The sequence below is a fragment of the Vanellus vanellus genome, assembly GCF_965231255.1.
Source record: "Vanellus vanellus genome assembly, chromosome: 6".
In the NCBI taxonomy this organism is placed as follows: Eukaryota; Metazoa; Chordata; class Aves; order Charadriiformes; family Charadriidae; genus Vanellus; species Vanellus vanellus.
In genome coordinates, this window is record NC_138911.1 from 6,782,890 (window position 1) to 6,800,549 (window position 17,660).

Here is a 17,660-nt window from a genome sequence, read left to right on the forward strand (position 1 = left end):
AATCATTTGGGTCTCAGGACTTGAATGGTTTAAAAATAATGCACTGATTTACATGAAAATCAGCGACTTTGCACAGTGTACTTCACTCTCAGTAAAATAATTGGCAAAAATGCTTTTCTTTTATTGCAAAATTGCTTTCCGTTTTCCCTCCGTCTGCTAAAATCTCAGCCTATTCGTAGCTATCATCGGGGCGCTGTGACATTCAACAGGCTGCAGAGTATTAGCCAGTCTTTCTGCAAGGACGTGAGCTGTATACACCGACAGCACTGCTCGCACCTCCCCCCCCCCCATATGCATCGATATTCCTGCCAACAGGGTGACCCGACTGCATAACACTGAAGAAAATTCCTGTGGTTCACCTGAAGTAATGCATCATCACTGGAAAAAATGTGTTCAACCCCATTATTCCTGACAGCTGTTAATAATAATGCTTCTTTCATACTCTACAGAAATTGTGGATTGCAAGTGCTTTATTGTAACAAAACCTTTTTTTTTTTTTTTTTTTTCTAAAATTGAACGCTGGCTTGAAATACAAGACAAACATGGTATTCCTATATTGCTGTCACAGTTCTGTATGGGAGAATTAATCCCTTCTTTTGGCCCTGCAGTAAAATTCATCCTGAGATTCAATGCTGAATACACTATACAAAGCTAGCAAGAAAGGTTTTTTTGCTTAATTATAGAAAAGTCACATTTAAAAATAATTTCTTTAATATTAAACAGCTGTCCTTTATATTGTGCTTTGGCAGAAAAAAAAAAAAAAAAAAAAAAAGGGAAAAAAGTCACCAGAACTTACCTTGCCAACAGCAGAAGCAAAGTACAACCGTAGTACAACGTGGAAACACACCATTAGCGTGTAAAAAAAACTGTATAAAAGAAACCACTATTGCGTGGAAAGAGTAAAAATATCGGGGTAACAAATTTGGTTTACCAATTATTTACAGTCAGGGCAACTGATTTATTATTTGTTTAATTATTTTTAAAAGGTATGGCTCAAGAAGTTACTGCCCGCTTCCCTTCTTTACAAATGACACTTAAACGATGATTACAAAAGTGCTTCCTGCTCGAAAGGGCAAAACAGGGAACAGTCTACGAAGCGTTACACCTCCTTGGTAGAAGAGCTGATGGCAAAAAGCCCTTTCAGTCTTTAATTCTCGGTATGTTGTAGGCGTAACGAACCAAAGGGAATCCTCGGCTTTGGTAGAAACACGCCCGGCCGCAGGCCTGCACTTGGTCCGAGCTGTCCGACACGAAAGAGTCGTCCTCGTCCGCGTAGTCGGAGTGGGCTGACTGGGTGCCGCAGTCCGACCAGTAGCCATCCGGCCTTTGGCAAGGCACCACTGCCAGCGCGGGGCAGCTGTGGGATTTTATTAAGTGTTTACAGGGCACGGGCTTGGATAAGAGGAGCGACTCGCAGCATTCACACACGGCGATGTTCCCCTGCAAATGGGTGTACACGCCACAGTCGTAGTAAAAATCCTGCGTCACGCAGCCCCCCTGAGCGCTGACGGCAATTGCCACCGCGCCGTTCTTCCTGCTCAGATGGCGCCTGAGCAACTTCCAGTCTTCCTTGAACTTTGGGTTGAAGAACACGTACAGCACCGGGTTCAGGCAAGCAGGTAACGGGAAGAATATCAAAGTAACAGACTTCATGATTTCAGGGCTGATAGAAATCGCAGTGATCAACGGTGCAAACGAGAAAAACGCAACGGGGCAGAAAAAGATGCAGTTGGTGAAGATGAGCCAAGCGACATGCTTAATCATGCTGGACTGCGAGTTTTCGGAGAGGTCCTCTTTTTCCAAGTTGCAATACAGTTTAGTGTAGATAATAGCCATTAGCAAAAACGCTAACGAATTCAGGAGCACTAAAGTCACTGTGAAACCTAACGAAGGTGTTTCTCCAGTGGGGAAGGGCAAGCAAAGGGGTGATGCCGAGTACTCCGCTTTATAAAAAAGTGGTAAGCATCCCGCTACCACAGCGCACAGGAAAGCAAGCACTGCCGCGATCTGAAATTGTTTTTGGCGATTGCTTTTCCCCTTTTTAATGATCTCCTTCGCAGAGAAGCTCCGTTCAACAGCTGCCAACATCAGGAAAAAAATGGCACTTTCTGACGAAAAGACCGCAAGAAACCCAGCAACTCTGCAACCACTGCCAGTCTCCCACCATATGCCAAATTCAGCAAATCTTCCCCAAGAGACAGCATCCAAGAAAGTTAAAATACCAGTATAGACGCCCATAAATAAGTTAGAGACAGAAATCAGGCCTATAAACAATTTGGAAGATGGCAATGGAGTACAGGATGCAAATATTGTTAACATGACAAGCAGGTTGAAGAACAAAGCAACCAAAAAAATAAACCAGACAGTCAGTCGAATCATCCAGCTTCCCAATAAATATTCACAAGGCTTAAAAGCACCTAGAAGGACAAACAAAACAAAAAAAAAAAAGAGAAGGATAACCAATTTAGGAAAAAAATCGGGCCTTAATAAGCAAGATTTTCAAAAGGAATTACAAGAGCACTCCTCATTAATTCATGAATAGAGTACACAGCTGAACTGCTAAATAGGCCAGTTGAAAGTAAACTATTCTGGTGAAGCTATTTACTAATTAATTATGCCTGAAATAATAATTACTGTGATGAATGGTCACTTGAGAATACTCTGTATAAACAAGCTAGCTAAACAAACTTAATTACCTTTTAGCTACTCAAAATAGCTTTTATTAGTGCCACCTAAATACTTCTGATTTTCTTTAGATTTCATACATCATTAAAAAAGTTAGTAAAAAAAAAAATAAAAGCAAATGCTCACAACCAACTTATAAGCAGAAAGGATTTTTTAGAAGTAACACGTTCCCTCAAAAAATGATTCACAAACGTGCCTTCCGGAGTAACTTTTGGTCACAAGGAAACATCTGTAAAACAGCCGACAAATTCAATTTATCAGCTTTAATAGGGACAGGAATTCACCACAAGTCCTCTCTCCCCCCCCCCCCTTGTCACTGAAAGGCACTGTAAGCCTGCGAAGTCATATAGCCAAAATGGATTTTTTCTTCTTCTTTTGTCACTTAAAAAAGCTTCAATAATAAAAAACGTCCAACAAGCAAAATATGAGGCAAGACAAGGAAAAAAGGTCACTACTTCTGCTTACCCTTCTAATCCTTCTAATTGCTGTTTATTCCACGGGGGAATCCTACTGATTTTAAGTAACAATTAGAAGAGTTTAACCTCTCCTACAGCCCCATTAGGCACCGCTAATTGTCCGAAGCACAATAGCTGGGGATGTCTCCCTGCAGTCGGGCACTCTGGGAGCTGAAGGCAGAGCAGAAAAATGCAAGAAACTGCGCTGCCGCATCGGGCCGGAGCTTCCGAGCCGGATCCAGCCCGGGACCCCCGGCTCTGCGCGGCTCGTGGCCTCCCTTTAGGCAAGTGAAAGGTAAGTACGACCCATCCCCAGCGCCGGCGGGAACAGCAACTGCGCACAACCATGAAGCGTCTGTGCGAAAATCCTCCCGAGGCCTAAAGCAACTTCCAGAAATTACCGAACTGACAAGTCAAAAAAAGAACCAAGTTTCATTTCTGGGCAAGAAATGATGGTGCTAACTGGATTATCGGACCAGTATAATCAGCAGTAAAATCCCCCCCGTACCTTCCTTTTTTTTTTTTTCAGGTATTCCTGAGTAAGACATCTTTGCCAGAATAATTATTTTTACAGTACAATCACATGACACAGCAATACCCGCTAAGCTGAATCTACTCAAAACCAGAAACAACTTCCTACCTAGGAAATTTTGAAATGTCAATGCTGTGCTTCCAAACTCAATTTGCAGTCTGTTTTCTACTAGCTGTAGAGTGAGACATCTTTAGACAAACAACAAAACTCATCACGCTTTCCTGTCTTTCTCCCAAGGTCTAACTGTCCTTAGAGTTAAACGTTACCCTCCTCTCTCACTAATATTCCCAACCCACCAGGGGAAATTCATGCTCGGAAGGATGAGTTTTGCAGCTTTCAGTGCTACGCTACTTGAGTGCCACCGTTCAGCGATCCATTCCTGCCATTAGGCAAAGCGGAAAGTGGATCTGCGAGACGAGCAATGATTCACAACTTACACAGTGGGTGGAGTGTCCTACTTATGACCAGACGACAGCATGGCATAGAAAACAAGTTGTTAGTATGGGAGGGACTGGTGAAAAACAAGGCAAATTGTGAACTTGTAAAACAAGCTCTTTGTTCCTTTTGGAGCTACAGCATCTCTGGCATGGGCAAAAAGAGAGAGCGAAAGGCTTTAAAGACCTAACCCATGTAATGCACCATCTGAATTCTCGTTCTGTGAACAGGAGATCAAAAGTGAGCAAGTAGCATTGGTCAAATTAATTCTCAGATCACGTACAGTTACATTAATAAAATATTTGACTTTCTGACCACAATTGGTTTTGGCTGTGATCAAGAAATCCTTGTGATATTCTACATACTAAAGCTGAAGCTAGCCCAGAAGATGAAGAGCAAACAGATTTTCATAATGGATGTAAAACCCCAGTTTAGGAGAAGAGAATGAACGAAGATTTGGAAAACTACTGTTCATCCAGAAGTAACTTCACTGCAAGCATTCTGTTCCCCCCTGGATGTGTTCCGGTATTCCCGTTTACGCAAACAGGAGGGTACAAGATTTATAGAAGGAATCCTCTGGAGAGCCAGTGGCACATGCAAGGAAGTAGGAGGCACCACAGCAAGTGCTTTAGGAGTTGAGTGGAACCGTGTGTGGAAATTCGCAATATGAGGGAGAAAAGGAGAAGGGCAGCAATGAAGCTGCCTGGAATGAAAATACTTGGACTGTTCAAGCCTGAATCGGAGTAGTTCTGGTATGCCAGTAAGCCTACTCGTTGCACAAATGTCTGTAGCAGTTTGAGATGCTACTGCCTGCTCCAACTACTTGTAACAGCCCTCTGCTGTCAATTAATGCGGCCACAGCAGGGCCGGGAAACAGACCACACGAGCGTTCCTCCTTCTCTCTTCTGAAAAGACATCAGGCTTAGTCAAAACCACCAATGAGAGCAGCTGGAGTTAAGCTTTTAAAGCACAGTCTGACTCCTCGCTGAAACAGATGAGCGTTCATACAGCCTGCTCCACAGACACCTCTTTGGCAAAAGTAACGCGGAATTAGGGGACAGTGTATTAAACACAGCAAGCTCCAAATAAAACTATTACAGTCTGGTACGTTCTGCTTGCGCTTACTTCGCCAATATAGCGCTGGGTGTCTAAAGCCGAGGCAAATCTCTGTGATGGCTCATCCAAAACAACACTGACATCAAATGAAGTTTCACCCAAGCGTTGTAGAATTTAATCTCCTGTGTACAGAACGACTACGAGGAATGAAACATGTAATTCTGCAGACGGCTATTTGCATAACACCATGCCTGAAGTTCACAATGTGGCTAAAGCACATTATAAGACTTACCTGTTGCTGGTGTACAATGAATAATAGTCTGTCCCAGTTCCTCACTTTCCTCATTTCTTAGAGCATCTGCGTCAGCTGTATCCAAGTAAAAATGAAAAACAGGTTAGTTGTAGGAAGCAAAAAAAAAAAAAAAAAAAAAAGTAGTGAAATGCAGTGAAGCAGCCTAGGATGGAAGTAGTCCTTTGAAAGACCAAAGAGCTAACACTTCACCAATATTCAAGCCTTTAACAAGCGGAGCTGTTCTGGTTTGTCACGTAAGGTTGAACGCTCAGTGCAGAAATCACTGCAGCAGTTCGAGTTAATACTGTCTCAGCTATTCACGATGCTTTATAACAAAGCAGCAACATCTTTCATCACCGGGGAAAGATCTACGGGCCTTGAAGTAGACAGTGGAAGGACAAGCCCTTTCTGAACAGGAAGGTCGAAATACTGATAACCATCAAACTTTTGTTCTGGCAGAAAATGACAGAAACAATCCTGGCAATTTAGAACTTAAAAAAAGAAAAGTTTGATTCCCCCCCCCCCCGCCTTAAACAGGCAAATGTTACACACTTAGAATGAACATGACACTGCATATCTGTAAGCAGCCACTAAGCACTTTCAGAGACGGCTTTTGTATCCCTATAAAGGCTTACATTTTTCAAATTTCCTTATTCAAAGACAACATACACCGTTATCTAGACTGGCCCAAAATAATACTGCCAGTTTAGTACAATGAAACACTTACCCTTCTCACGATCCATCAAGGCACCTTGATCTTGGTGACCGGAATCCTCAGCATTAGAGTTTAAATAAGAATCACAACCCCAAAACGCACAGCACTGGTAAGCGTACGGTACAGAGAGTGACCTGAAATTCAGGCAGAAGAAAGAATGTTACCCATCGTAACCCGAGTTAAGATTACCATCTATTAAAAACATTTCAGTGGAACACTGCAGTGCTAAAAACTGATGCTTCTTTTTGTCACTGTCGCTAATAAGAAAAACTTTCAAATTGGATCAGTTGTAACCACTTCTGATGAACTTTTACACTGAGATAAAGGACAGGTGATGCATCCAAGTCTTGTCTGCTGTACAGAGTACTAAGAAAATTCTGTGATGTTTAGCTCTCTTTGCTACTCATTCTGCTCCACACACAAAACAAGTTCTGATCAGCGTTTGTGGCATTGCTGTACAAATTAAACTGAAAACTAATTAAGCAAGTTAATTTAAGAGCAACTGTTTCCTAAGAAAGTACATTTCCAGATGACCACAATGTTAAAAAGGTATCTTTCCTTCTCAATCTTCATTTTGTGGCCCTGAAGTAAGATTTTTTTTTTTTGGCTATTGCCTTTTTGTATGTTTGAACAGAAATGATGCATACTATTAATCCTCGTACTGAAGTACAGTAGCACAGAGTTTTAAAAAAGTCCACATAAACAATGAGATAAGAACAGACCAGAAGCTAATTTTTGTGATTCAAAGCTACAGTATTGGCTATCTGCAGTATCGTTCCTGAATTCTGTTCTCGTAAATATTTAGGAGGAACGTCAGTCTAGAGGATCCCACAATGCATTAGTTCTCAAACACAGACCAAAACCTAAAAAACAATCTGCTGTTTCCATGGGACTGCCGAGGCCTGACATGGGTTCCTTTGCTGGCCTTAGACAGATTAACAGCACCTTCATCTCCATTTTTTTTTTTTCCATTGGACAGTACGGGCAACAATTTCTATCTGCTTCTTGAGGACTGAAATATTAACGTGCAGAAAGATCTTTGAAAACGCAAAGCAGTTAATCAGTCTGATCCACCTCCCACTGAAATCAGTACCAGGTTTCCATTTAAATGATTACTGTTACTCTCATCATTCGCCTCCGAGAATAAACAGCGTATGTATAAAGTGTGGCGATTTTGGAATCAGACACCTGCGTGTCTGCTCCCATTTTCCACACTCTGAAAGACAGATGCGCTCGGTTCAATAACAAATGGAATCCACCCAAACCACTACTCCAAAGACCGATGGCATCAGCTTGAAAAGCAGTGGAGGAGAAATACAAAAGGTTACCAAGAAAACTGTCTGCAAATGGCTTCTATACCAGATTAGTCAGATGGCCTTTTATACATGCCAACGTTAAGACCCTCCAGGACTCAGCAGATCGTTTGTCATGAGCATTATCTAAACTGGCTTTATTTATCGTTATGGTGCTTGTTACTGTCAAAATAAGGGAGATGCTCCGTAGCATTATTTACCAACGTACCGGAGCTTTGCAAAGTTCTTCGCCGCCAAAGCTTCTTTCAGCTCAGAATTGCCCGCAAGTTTAAGCTGGTTCAGTCCGCTCAATCCTTCAGTGGGAACTGAAGTGAGTTGGTTGAAACTAAGGTCTCTGCAATGTGAATATTAAGACAGCGGTTACAACAAAGTAAGTTCGAAGATCCAATAGCATACACCTCATTGGAGCGAGAAGGCTTTTTAAGTCTCGCACCAAGGCTGTGGTCTAGCAAATGCCGGTCAGTGCAGCAGGCACTTTCAAGAAGTCCGCCCTGCATCCATTCAGCTTGCGAGAGGTTTTGTGACCCACAGAGATGAAACACAATGATGGGCACATGCCAGATTTAAGCTAGAAACGTTTGCTCTCTCAGCAGTTTAACGCCAGAGGGAGGAGGTTGCCGCACAGAACAGCCTACTTACAGGTTAACCATAGCTCCAACAGCGGTGAAAGCTTCCTTGTGGATTTGATGGATCCGATTTCTACTGAGGTCGCTGCAATGAATGCCAAATGAGATTATTTTAGCAGTTTCATCAAAACTTTGTAACAGCCACCGCACTGAGAAAAAACAGCTAAAGGTGACAAATAGATTACGCCTTTGTCAGAAAAGCTGAACAACCCTCCCATTTCCCCTCTCTGCCCACTCAGCCAGGTGCAGTAGAAGCCGAAGCCCTCGGTAAGGCAGCTGTATCCTGCTTCACCTCATCCCCAAGGCAGAATCCATCTCCCACTCCCGCCCCCTTTCCCTTCCTTCCTGGCACAAGCAGCTCAGCCTGTGCTCCGCTCCCAAGGCAGAGGTTGGCTCTGGCACCCCCCATGCCCAGGACAAAGGTGCCAGGATGATCCCCTCGGTGACAACCGCACTTGTGGCAGGGCACGTCAGCAGGGATGGGGGAAGGCCACAGAAGAACAAGCAGAAGGGCATCTGCTTTGTTGGATTTCAAAATCCAGATCCTGCCATGACTTATATCATGACATTCCTTTTAAAACCCCTATCGATTTGTGGATTTGTTTTCCTGATAATTTCAGTGTTCTTATATAATCTTCACATAGCTTGAGATGTAAGGGGAGGGTATAAGTGTTTACTGGTCTGCTCCTCCTGAGAAAAACAGATAGGATCTCTCCAATAAATACTATATAATGGAATAATATAGCAATATCTTTATAGGCTAGAAAAACAAAATGGAGAATAGAAAGAACGGGACCAAAACTGGCTGCTCCTAGTACCTCCTGTACAGGGTTTGCTGCACCTTAGGATCCAGCACAGCTGGCCTTTGGCCATCGGATTTGTAACACCAAACCCTGGCATCAGTTACACGGGAATCAAACGCATTATCTCGTTTTACTCAGTACGCAGCTACGTGCACTTACAGGATACGAAGGGAGGACAGTCCTTGAAAGGTATCCTCTGTGATTTCGTGGATTTGGTTATGCTGCAAGGAACTGCAAAGTGAAGAAGGAGAAACAGAACTTTATTGGCTCACTGGGCTGACTTCAAACCAAGGAACAGCTTGGTGCCTGCTAATACATAGATTTAGCCTTACAAATGGCAAGATTTTTCTCGTTTCCCCTTATAGGCAAACTGTTTAAGTATTTCGCATTAGCCACATTAATACAACCATGAAGCTTTTTCCTGGCACCTCCGCGCAATCCCAATGTACAATTCATTTAACTTAGAAGAGACTTAAGTGTGGACTGAATTATTTCCAAGCTAAAAGTAACACTTTGTCAACTTTGAAGAGTCGCACTGAGATTTAAAACAAACCTATTTCATTCTGCAGGGACTCTTTAGGCATATTCTACCCCTGGGCTCGCTTCTATTTCTCAAAATAGGGATTTATGAAAGGAAAACGTTGAGAAATGCTTCACGAGCTAACGGGCCAATTGTAGTTCCAGTTCACTGGATCCCTTTACAATGAACCGTGTGTACGGTGAGCCTGAAGATGTCAAGAGTATAACAGCAAAGGCCTGTTGGTCTATTAGCCCCAATCTCGTTAAGAGGAAAGAAGCTTGAGTGCAAAGAGAAAGAGAAGTAGGAACAGATACAGATGGAACAGATGCAGATGGAAAAACCGTGTAGGGTCTGGAAATTACACTTAAGAAGCTTTAAAGCAATAAAGTAAGGAAAAGCAAAGATGGGGTTTGAACGCGTCTTACAGGGACTAGAGGAAAAAAAACATTTTACGTCAGCATAGGCTGATGGTTGGAGGGAACTGAAGAAGAGTGGAAGAGGTAAGAGGCAGGAAGGAAAACACGTAAATACTCATTTCATTTATATGTATAGCAATACTACTACGAAATGCAGGATTAAGGTGTCCTTCATTCTTTTTTTGTGCCATAAAACAATTAAACCTTAGCTGAGGAAAACGCAAGTGGTCAAATTCTCTGCCCAGCACACTCCTCACACGAGATGGTCATGTTATCTCTCTCTGTCTTTTATCTTAGAAACTTATGATCAAACATGAAGCAAAAAAGTTTCTAGAGACTTGGACTCGGCATGCTAAGGAGGTAATAGAGTTAACAACATGTATTTCTACTTACATTTCCTCCAAGGAGTGGCAGCCCTTAAAACTTGGGAGGTCCTTTATATTGTTATAAGACAAGTCCCTTCAAAACAGAAAATGGGAGAAAGGTGCTTAGTTCAACTCTTTTTCTACTTGAAACACCTCGTCATTTGTAACCATTAAATGGATTGGCAGAAAAATCTTCCTGTTGGTAACGTTCTGCGTAAAAACTACGGGCAGTTTAGAGAAAATCACGAAGGGAACCACAAGGGCGATCTCTCCACAGTTGTCCTAACTAGCCCCACTATGCTCTTTGATTATACGTATATACAATGTAAAAAGACATAGCTGCTATGTCAAGCTTGCAACAGTCAGCAAACAGCAGAAACAAGGCTGTCTGTACAGCTCCCTCAAATGTTGATTCATTGCCTTACATTCACTCTATTTGTGTAACCTTTTTACAAGCTACATTTCTCTCTCCCCCTTTTTGCCTCTGAATGCAGTGAACATTTTTTATTACTTTCCTGACAGTAATAAAAAGTGATGCAAAGCAAGCAAGCATTAAAAAAAAAAAAAAAAAAAATCATCCCCAAACTCTCTATTTGACAAATTTTAACAACTGAAACTAGCGGTCTGTAATTGAAAAGTAATGGGGAAACACGCTGTGCCTTTGTAGTGGCTTCAACAGCTCATGAGATCCCTCCCAACCAGTGTTTCTGATTTTCTCTTCTATTTCTATGTATATTCTATTTCACTGCTTTCAGCTCTCCATCTGGATATATACATACCCCAAAACCACACTGTACAAATTCCCTAAATTCTGAGAGTTGTAATCTAAAAAGGTTTATTGGTAATCTGCTTTTTTAGAATAAACTGGATAGATGGTGTGTGCAATGCAGGAATTTGGTGCAAATTTTGATTTAGTGTGTTGGTGGCTCCCTAGGCGGAGCTAGGAAAGTTCAGAATTTTCTGTGAAACTATGCAGCAAAAAGGTGGCTAGAACCTTCACATTTCTGTTTAAAAGATAACCTGCCATTTGAAATTAAATCCTACCTCATCATTCTTTTTCCCCCGTTTTTCTTCTATAAAACAGAACATTATTTTTCTCATCCACTTTTCAGCAGTTGCTTTTGTTCCAAATTTTCCTGTGTGTATCCTTTGTAAACATGGCTTTGCCTCTCCCCTCCCAATGGTTTCATTCACCGGTTTGGTTTTGTTTTTTTTTTTCCCATTTATTTTAACACATCCTTACTGCTTTTTCTGTCCTGCCTTTGTATTACTATCCTCTTCCTAATCCTCATCTCCATTTCTTTTGGTTCCTGATGCTCTCTCCTGTGTTCCTGAACACAAAAAAGTCGAAGTGCTATAACTAAACTCTTCCTTAACCTCTGAATGTAGATGACTACTGCTGCGTTCAGAATGAATGGTGTCAGAGTACGTTTGCAGATGCAAAGACTGTTTTGCGGCACCACCTTACATATCTTTTATAACATATGAAAGAAATACAGTGCAACCTTAGGAAGGGGAACCTTTTTCAGGAATATAAGGCATTACATCAACTCTGCCGTGAGTCTTGATTTGAAGAATCAAGAAACCAGAATCAGATTTCCAACTCTGACAGAACTGCTAGGATGAGCAATTCTAAGCAATACTTCTGCTTTAAAGTTGCTTTTACAACATTTGGATGCAGATGAAAATAGGAGCACAACGTGTATACTCACAGAGTTCGTAGCACCTTTTGCTCTTGGCATAAATTAACAGGAATACTATTTATCTTGGTCCCTGTTAGAGTTCTGTGAAAAAAACACCATACATAAATGTTTGCATTGTTGATGGTAGATGGCATAACAAGCATACGTAAGTGCAGAGTAAGGACGGCATCTCAGCTATCGGGGTGCTAGATTCATGCCCCACATTTTTTTTTGGTTTGTTATTTTTTTGGAAGAAGCCAACTTTTCTGTTTTTCAGTTCTGTGAAAGGGGGGGTTAGTATAAATGGCCTTTTTATAGGCTGTTATCAGCTTACCCCATTAAAAAAAATAATTAAGGTATCACATTAAGCAAAGCTATATAATTACATTTATTGACAGGAAGAAAAGATATATTCAGTTGCTCTCCAGATCCCCTAATCATATTTCAATCACTTCAAAAGAGGCAAATCCAGGAAATTACTGGAAATTATTTCTGTAGAAGATACTTACAAACTCTCCAGATTAACAGTTCCCGTCAAATTCGGAAACCACTGCACCATGCTGGCACCCCGAATGACCCTAAAATAATCCCCAGGAAAATTAGCTGTAAACTGTTATGCAAATGAATTGTGACATTCAATCCTGCTATCAGGCAGATATTTTCACTAAGGAGACATTCTACCACTCTTACTGCTTTTGTTAACATTTTACACATGAATAGCGTGTAAAAGATAGTCTGCTCCCTGCTTCTTATAGGATTAATTTGCTTAATAAATGACTTCTCCGTTAGCAAACAACTGGAATTCATCAAGCTGGAAGGAGTCGGATCAATACCCGTACGAAAAGGGCATAAACTCATAGGAAGTTTGCAGTTCAAAGTTTGAAGTCTCACTCGTCACCCCCCAGAACTGATATCTTTTGAGAGCATGCATGCGCTAACCTGCAAAACATTCCCACAATGTACATCCCCGTTCAAAAACCACCCAGGACATATTGCAGTTTGTTTAAGTAAGAATCTGAGCATTTGGCCTGAGGTTATGTGTCTTATGCAAGGTAATGGAAGATTTAAAAAAAAAAAAAAAAAAAAAAGTCGCAGAGCATATTTACTAGGGCTTCTTAAGAAATTGGATATGCCCAACAATAACAATGTTTATTAAAGCTTACTGCAATAAAAATAAGGCAGTCAGAAAACTTAGTTATTCTGAGTTCTTAGCCACAATGTTTCATATCCACATATCCATTTATTGTGCGATATAGTTGAGAGGATACTTACAGGGAATGCAGATCTGACAGATTCTGAAATGCTGAGTTCCCCACAAAAGACAAAGGATTATCATACAAATGTCTGGGAAATGAAAAAACATGGTTCAGTCGTTGTTCTTATAGACACTGTCTGCAGAGACTAAAAATAGATGCATGAAAATTACTTACATCGTTCTTAAAAGGGGGTTTCCTGCAAATGCACCATCAGGAATTATGGAAATGTAGTTACTGTGAAATCCCCTAGAGATATTAGCAAAGAAGAAAACCAACATTTAAAAATATACTGCCAGTGGATTCAACCAATAGTCATTTTCTTCACACCTACTCAATTCCCAATCCTGCCAAAAATAGGATTGCAGTTAAATGGGAATAAAGTCTAACTGTAGGAATAACTTTGAAGGTATGATTTCTGTCTACTGTGCATCAGCTAAACTGAAAATATTTCATTAGAAAGAAACCATTCTCTCTAGAATACGATTCTGTGCTTTCCCTCTTCTTCCTCCTCTCAAGGAGGGGCCACGGAAAACACGTGCGATCAGTGAATACTTAATTGTGCTACTGGAGGCAAACGATTAAGATCTATGCTAATGGTTCTCCTGAATAAATTGCTTGCTTATATAACTCCAAAATAATTTTCAATAGGTTCCCTCTCTAGCTGATTATTATATTTTCCTTTCATTATAGCTTCACTTAGCATAACTTAATCTGATTTAGGTTGCTGCATAATGAGACAAGCATTCTTAATACAGGAATTTCTTTTTTTTATTTATGGAAAGGAGACAGAAAACTGGTAAAAAAGGAGAATAAGTAATACTCACAACTCCTTTAGACTTGGGAGTGCTTTTATGGCTTCAGGGAACTCTACCATGTTATTATAATTTAAATCCCTAGAAGAAACAAAGCAGGAAAATTATAAAATTCTGAATAGTGGTCATGAATTGTCAAAATAGTTTTTGTTTAAGACAATTCGATGAAAGTAAAACATTCTCAGAACATCTGTAACTAGACCATAGAATAACTTTAACTTAGATTTAGTCTTCTGACGTTTTACATACTTTATAACCAGCTAATAACTTAGGTAAGATATTTAATATTATCCAGAGGATTACTCATATTAAGTCAAATGACATTTCCTTACAGCGAAGGTCAGGTTTTTTCAACACTTCACAGATTTTTCTTCAACAGAATTTATATGGAAATGAACTAAGATTTCAAAGCTAAAAAATAAAAGTAAATACAAATGACTACTCTTTATGAGCTTACTAAGAAAACTTTTAGTCCAAGTTTTATTAAAAACAAACAGTAAATAAGCCATTAAGCAATAGCAGAGCTTGGAGCAAAACCACTTCTAAATATCGAACCGAGCCAGAGAGAAGCGTCGTCACGCTGAACCAGTACACATCGGTGACAGGGATCTGTTGAGATCTCAGTTAACCTCTCCCCATTGGAAGAGTAACGTCAGGACCTGCTACAGTCTTTTTTCTGCAAAAGGGACTCCCTTATGAGCAGCAAAAATGTTTTGAGAGTCTCACATCAGCTGTGCATATTTACATAGCATCTATTACTTAATTGAGCTTCTAAGAGAATGACAAGTTAGCTGGAGTAAGCAGCATTCCTGGACTCATCTAAACTCCTCCTGTTAACAGAGGCTGTCGCTGGGCTGCCCTTGCCCCCCTTCATTTGTTTGATTTAGCACTCTCCTAAGCAGAGCAAAACGCACCCCTGAAGGAGATACCGCTTATTAGACCTTCACTGAGCGAGCTGAAGGGAAACGGGGAATGTAACCCAAGCAGCTGAAAGCCATTCCTGGCCAAGGAGGTGCTCCGGAGGGTGAGGAGTACTGCGGAGCCAGGATCCGGCCGCTACGGACACCCAGTTCTGGGGGAGCATGAGTTGTCTGTGGGGATGACAGACACGGGGCGAGGGGAAGGTGATGCTTCCCGCCCCCACCCCCTGTTTCTGTCCAAAGGAACATAAGGCTCACTGTTTCGGATAAACTAGTCCATCATTTTAATATTTGCCGGTATTTGACATGAACTCAGGTGAATCTCCTGTAGGAGAGGCTGGGAACCAGGAGCGGGGCTGGTTTCCACCAGCCGGCAGAGGATGGGTTCAGGAGCTGCGGGGACGCGTGAGCGACCGTCTCCTTGGCAGGCAGCGCTGCCCTTCCAGTAATGGAGGAGCGGAGGAGAAACAGCCTGCTGGAGCCCTCCGAGAAACCTCCTATGGTCACACGACAGTTTTGGCAGTGTATCTTAAACACGTTTAATCCTACAGTGAATCTGAGAAACAAATATTTGTCCCTTATCACCCACAGGGCCACTCAAACACTTCTGATATAGCCACCTGACTCAGTGGAGTGCTATGCGGAGATACCCCAGCTAGACCAGGGCTAGGAACATTAGAGCCACATCTTCCAGCGTGACATTTCACCCAGGCTAATATTTACCTGCTTCTCAACATAGTTAATTAGTTTTGGTGGAGCACTGAACTGATACCAGCCTTCAGTTCCGAAATCTGAGCCGGACGGTGGTATGTGTGGCATGGTGCACACATGCCTTATTTGCAAAATCTTCACCGTACCAGTAAGGTAACCTTGCTTAAGCTGGGAACGAGACAAACACTGAACAACGCGTTACTTTAATAAGTGTACTTACAAGGTTTCAAGGTTGTCTAATCCATCAAAACAGTGTTTTCCTATAGTTTTTATTTTGTTATTATGAAGATGTCTGAAAAGCAAAAATAAAACAAGTATGAAAACAAGAGAATGATTTCACATAAGTTAACAAATTAACAGATACTTCTATAAGATCGAGACCGTTAAATGGCTTAGAAGAAAACATTGCATGGGGTGGATTATGCAGAAGAATGTCTTTCACTTACAGACAGAATTATTTCATCCTATGTGGGAACAGAATAGGTTGCCCGCAGTCAAGACAACCGATTTGAAACCTTTACTCACTATCCAGAAGTGTGATAAAAATTTGATTTAAACATAATAAAGCAAATGCATTTTTCATATTCATCCTTGGGAGATATTTAAGACTACACAGAAATGGGTCTGTGGCAGATAACATTTTCTTTTTTTAATATCTCTGAAAGCCTTCCCTGACAACCATCGCTTTGAAATATTCGTTACTAAAATGAGATGTCAGGAAAATATACATCAGTCTCACCACCCACAGCCCGTTTCACTTTCTGTTTAGGAGAAAGCGTTTAGCAAACCTTCAGCGGGTTGTCTAGTATGCAGGCTATCGCCTTGCGTTGGCAATACAGGCTGTTACTAGACAACTGAGCTGAAACAAAGCAAAATACCGTTTTCAGTGCCATCTTAGATTAATCAGAACTGTAACTGAGGAGAGACTCAAAGTGACCAATGAAACACAGTTACAAATACTCACAGAACAACAAGACTTGAAAGGTTTGTAAATGCATAGTCAGGAATGTGCGTTATTTTGTTGAGAGCCAGCGTTAACGCCTGCAGAGAGGGCAGATTGCTGAGTGGATAGATGGGAACTTCTGTCAAACTGTTGTCATCCAACCAAAGGTGACGCAACTGCACCAGACCCTCAAAACTGTCTTCTGGTATGGCAGTAATATGGTTTGCATCCAAACGCCTGCATTAAACCAGAAAGAATTCACACACTAAACTCACAAACTACAGATAAGTAAAAATATCCATTAAAGTCCTATTACTCCTGAATATTTTAAGCTTAAATATTGGCATGGTTTGGGCCAAACCGGCCACCGGGCGAGCGACAGATGCTCCCCCCAGCTCTCTTCAGAAAGAGGCAGAAGAGGGATAAAGAGACTTATTTTACTGAAATAATTTAATATTGGAAAGTTTGAAGGTTTATGAACGATGCATAAACACCCTTTCAAGGCAAATGAAGAGCCCATAAAAGAAAGTTTCATAAAACAGTTCTTCTCAGACATTTTTAAAGCTTTGTAACAAATTCATACGCTTACAATCAGCTTAACAAAGTGAATTGGTAACTCCATAGACATCATCCCCCACACAACTCTCAGCTGCTGATACTGGAAAAAGTCTTTGAAATGGTAGCTTTATAGCGTATCAAAGTTTGCAGAGGCATTTACTCATTTGAGCTGATTATCCCTATAGCTGCATTGCCGATAGCATCATATACCGTCACATGCTTTGTTTTGTGGTACCACTACACACTTTAGAGAACAAGATTATTAAAAGCAGTTGTTGAACAATGTCCGAGTTACGAATTATCCCGACAAATAAAATATTATACCATCAACTAAAACTGGGAAATTTCTTTCACTCTTGCACCTGATCCTTTCTAACATGCTCCACAACAAAATACAAAATAGCACATTCGCACTGTTGACTATTGTACATTACTGGATTTGCCATCACACTTTTTCCCCAAATGAACTCCAATGGCAAACATTAGCAGATGTAACGCACGTGGAAAGCAACTTAACTATCTTTCCTACAGAAAAAAGTCAAACCATGAGCGACAGTCAGTTCTG

General features: G+C 41.1%; 1 protein-coding gene across 2 annotated transcripts in view; it reads right to left on the bottom strand.

Annotated features, from left to right (window-relative positions):
• Window positions 1-997: 997 nt before the first annotated feature.
• LGR4 (leucine rich repeat containing G protein-coupled receptor 4) overlaps window positions 998-17,660 on the bottom strand; it is a gene marked incomplete at its 5' end in the record, with an annotated part of 79,611 nt that continues 62,948 nt past the window's right edge. The window contains 14 exons of one of the 2 annotated variants that reach the window (XM_082485677.1): window positions 998-2,417; window positions 5,456-5,530; window positions 6,183-6,304; window positions 7,692-7,817; window positions 8,123-8,194; window positions 9,072-9,143; window positions 10,242-10,307; window positions 11,926-11,997; window positions 12,405-12,473; window positions 13,168-13,239; window positions 13,326-13,397; window positions 13,976-14,044; window positions 15,815-15,886; window positions 16,559-16,774. In XM_082485677.1, the coding sequence (XP_082341803.1) occupies window positions 1,141-2,417; window positions 5,456-5,530; window positions 6,183-6,304; window positions 7,692-7,817; window positions 8,123-8,194; window positions 9,072-9,143; window positions 10,242-10,307; window positions 11,926-11,997; window positions 12,405-12,473; window positions 13,168-13,239; window positions 13,326-13,397; window positions 13,976-14,044; window positions 15,815-15,886; window positions 16,559-16,774 (2,452 nt within the window). In that variant the 3' untranslated portion in view covers window positions 998-1,140. Of the gene's footprint in view, window positions 2,418-5,455; window positions 5,531-6,176; window positions 6,305-7,691; window positions 7,818-8,122; window positions 8,195-9,071; window positions 9,144-10,241; window positions 10,308-11,925; window positions 11,998-12,404; window positions 12,474-13,167; window positions 13,240-13,325; window positions 13,398-13,975; window positions 14,045-15,814; window positions 15,887-16,558; window positions 16,775-17,660 lie in introns of both variants that reach the window. The other variant, XM_082485678.1, reaches the window with a different exon arrangement.